Raw genomic sequence first — 2,724 nt, 5'->3', positions numbered from 1 at the left:
TGTGTGTGTGTGTGTGTGTGTGTGTGTGTGTGTGTGTGTGTGTGTGTGTATTTGGTGAGCTCTGATCCCTGGGATGGGTAAGCAAATCTTTATTTCTTTAGCTGAATTTTGGCCATCACTGCTTTTTTGGGGGAATTTAGAACTGGTTATCTGTCGTTGCCACACTTCCACAGCTGAATGCCCTTTTCAGTGTTGCCTCTGTATTTTTTTCTCTTTCATTTGTAGCTTGCACCCTTCCCAACTTTTCTTCTTTGGGTCTTCTACTATGTGGTGTTCTTCTATGGATTATTACTGCCATAGCAGAAGCGGACGTGTTTCTGTGGAGAAAACCAGGAGCAGAATAGTGGATTCCAAGGTCAGACTGGGCCATATGTTTTTTTCTTAGCATTACAGACACACCACTCAGTAATTCTGGTGGAAATGGAGGGCCCATGTCGCACCTCCACTCCCAAACCTTTGGTCTTGCACTAAGACACTCATTCCTTGACACCGTTCATCTCCTACATAAAGAAAAGGGCAGAGTACATTGGCAAAAACAATCATTTCAGTGAATTTCATCCAATTTACAGTCTGACACTTGGCTCTAGCAAGCCAAGATTGATGTAGAGGACCTTGAGACTTATAGCACATGGCATTACATGATTGCATCCCTTCCAAGTGCCCCAAAATTGTCAGAAAGAACACTTCACGTTATACCAATGGGCGTCTTCACAGGCAGTAGCTTGCCTGAGTCTGCCATTGTGTAGCTTATACTGAGAATCACTACTAGACAAGGCTCAGCGCTTATACAGTTGCATGCTCTTCCTATCAACCCACTCAGAGCCACTGGACTTTGAATTCTTCAGGGAACTGTTTGTCAGGGTGCCATGGGAGAAAGCCGTGGAGAGGGCTTTCTACGGCCCAAGAAAGCTGGTCGTATTCAAGGGCTGTCTCCTCCAAGCCCAAAAGCAGTGCATCTCGTGAGAAAGAAAGGCCGGGAAGAATGCTGGGAGGCCTCCACGGATCGACAAAAGAGCTCCTGGAATTACTTAAGCTCAAAAAGGAAATCCATAGGGAGCGGAAGCAAGAACACAGATTACCTGAGAGGACTACAAAGAAGTTGTCCAAGCAGACAGGGATCAGGTAGCTAAAACACAGACAGAATTAAATCTAGCCAGAGACATAAAGGGGAACAAGAAGAAATTCTACAAGAATATCAGGAATACAGGCTGGCAGCCTGTATTCTACAAGAATATCTACAGACTGGCAGCAGCAAGGGGTACACCTGTACTTAGAGAGTTTGTTTTGGTTTTTTTTTGTGTGGGGTTTTTTTTTTTTTTTTTTTTTTTTTTTTTTTGAGTGTTTGGTGAGCCCTTATCCTCAGAAAGGGGTGAGTGATTTGTTTTTTATTCCTAGATTATGACCTCTACCTTTCTTGGGTGATCTGAAACTAGTTTAAAGCAGCTGTATTTACCATTGCCTATCCTTACAATGCCCTTCAATTCTTCTCTAGGGGAAGTGAATGAACTATATCCACTTAGGCTTCAGACCTCTCTCTGGGGTTGCAGAGCGTAGATGCAGATGATACTGGGGGACCTGATTGGCTGGGAGTCAGCATTAACTTTAAGACTGACCCGAACCCCGAGCTTAATAGGAGCAACTAAAAGTTGCATTACGCAGAATTCTAATGACCGTAACAGTAATCCTTAGACCCGTACCCTAAAAATCTGCTACAATTAATAGAGAAAATTCACAGTAGAAGTAATACTAACAGTAGTCCAAATCCTAAAGATAACCCTAACCTCAACACTGACATAACACTACTCTTTATTCTAATTACCTTAAAATTTACTGTGTTAACCCTATTTAAAAAGCAAACAAAAAAAGCCCAAGCCTGATAGTAATAGCCCAGATCTCTAATAATCCTGACTACACTGGCCACTCTAACCACTGTAACAGAGTCAAAAAGGCTAGCTGGAAGCCTGACCCCAGTCTACAATTCAAAGCGTGCACTGAGATACCGCACATCGAGACTGTACAGAGACAGTGTAAAGCTGCCACCCTTCTCCTTCTCATGTCCTGGGCACCATTTCAAATCCAGCTCTACAGCTGTGGGGGACTCAACAGCTCGAAGAAGGTAGGCCCTTGCACAGCGGAATGGTCTGGGACTGGTACAGAGTGGCTCTGTGACTGGTGTGATAGAGGCAGGGCATCATCCTGACCAGAGCTCTTTGATTGTTTTGTTTTGCTACTACAGCTGGGTGGGGGGGGGGGGGGTCTTCATAACCCATTCCCTCGTGCAGAGTCTCTCTGCAGTTGCAGCAAGGTCTGGAAGAGGGACATAAAGCTGTAGCTGAGCCTGATGGATCTGCACAACTCTCGGGCTGTCTTGTGAGAGGCAGCTGTGAGGGATCAATTCTTTCTATACAGGTGAATTAATATTTTTCCATCTGCAAATTTAGGTGGAAAACTGCTGTTTTCATTAATCTTTGTGGAAATAACTATCTTTGTGCTTTCAGCTATTGCGCTTTCATTTCATTATCATTACATTTTGCTTCTTAGTCAAATTTTGGTGTGTAAATATCTAAAAACAATCTAATGGATGCTAACAAAAGTGAGAAAGTGTGGCATCAATTTGATGATACTTTACAGATATTCAATAAGCACTTAGTGCAAATTTGATGGGTTTGGAGAAGCTTCCGTTGGTTTTCTTCGTCTTTCGTTTATTCGTTTTTGCGCCTTCAA

General features: G+C 43.2%; 1 protein-coding gene across 1 annotated transcript in view; it reads left to right on the top strand.

The window, feature by feature from the left end:
- The window catches only part of IGSF21 (immunoglobin superfamily member 21), a 46,909-nt gene extending 46,551 nt beyond the window's left edge, over positions 1–358 (top strand). The window contains exon 10 of the mRNA XM_042887705.1: positions 226–358. Coding sequence (XP_042743639.1) covers positions 226–344 — 119 coding nt within the window. The 3' untranslated portion in view covers positions 345–358. The remainder of the gene's footprint in view (positions 1–225) is intronic.
- Positions 359–2,724: the final 2,366 nt, after the last annotated feature.

Source organism: Lagopus leucura, unplaced genomic scaffold, assembly GCF_019238085.1.
Source record: "Lagopus leucura isolate 7727_CA_CO unplaced genomic scaffold, USGS_WTPT01 Super-Scaffold_100106, whole genome shotgun sequence".
Taxonomy (NCBI): domain Eukaryota; kingdom Metazoa; phylum Chordata; class Aves; order Galliformes; family Phasianidae; genus Lagopus; species Lagopus leucura.
This window is presented reverse-complemented; position numbering and strand designations above follow the sequence as displayed.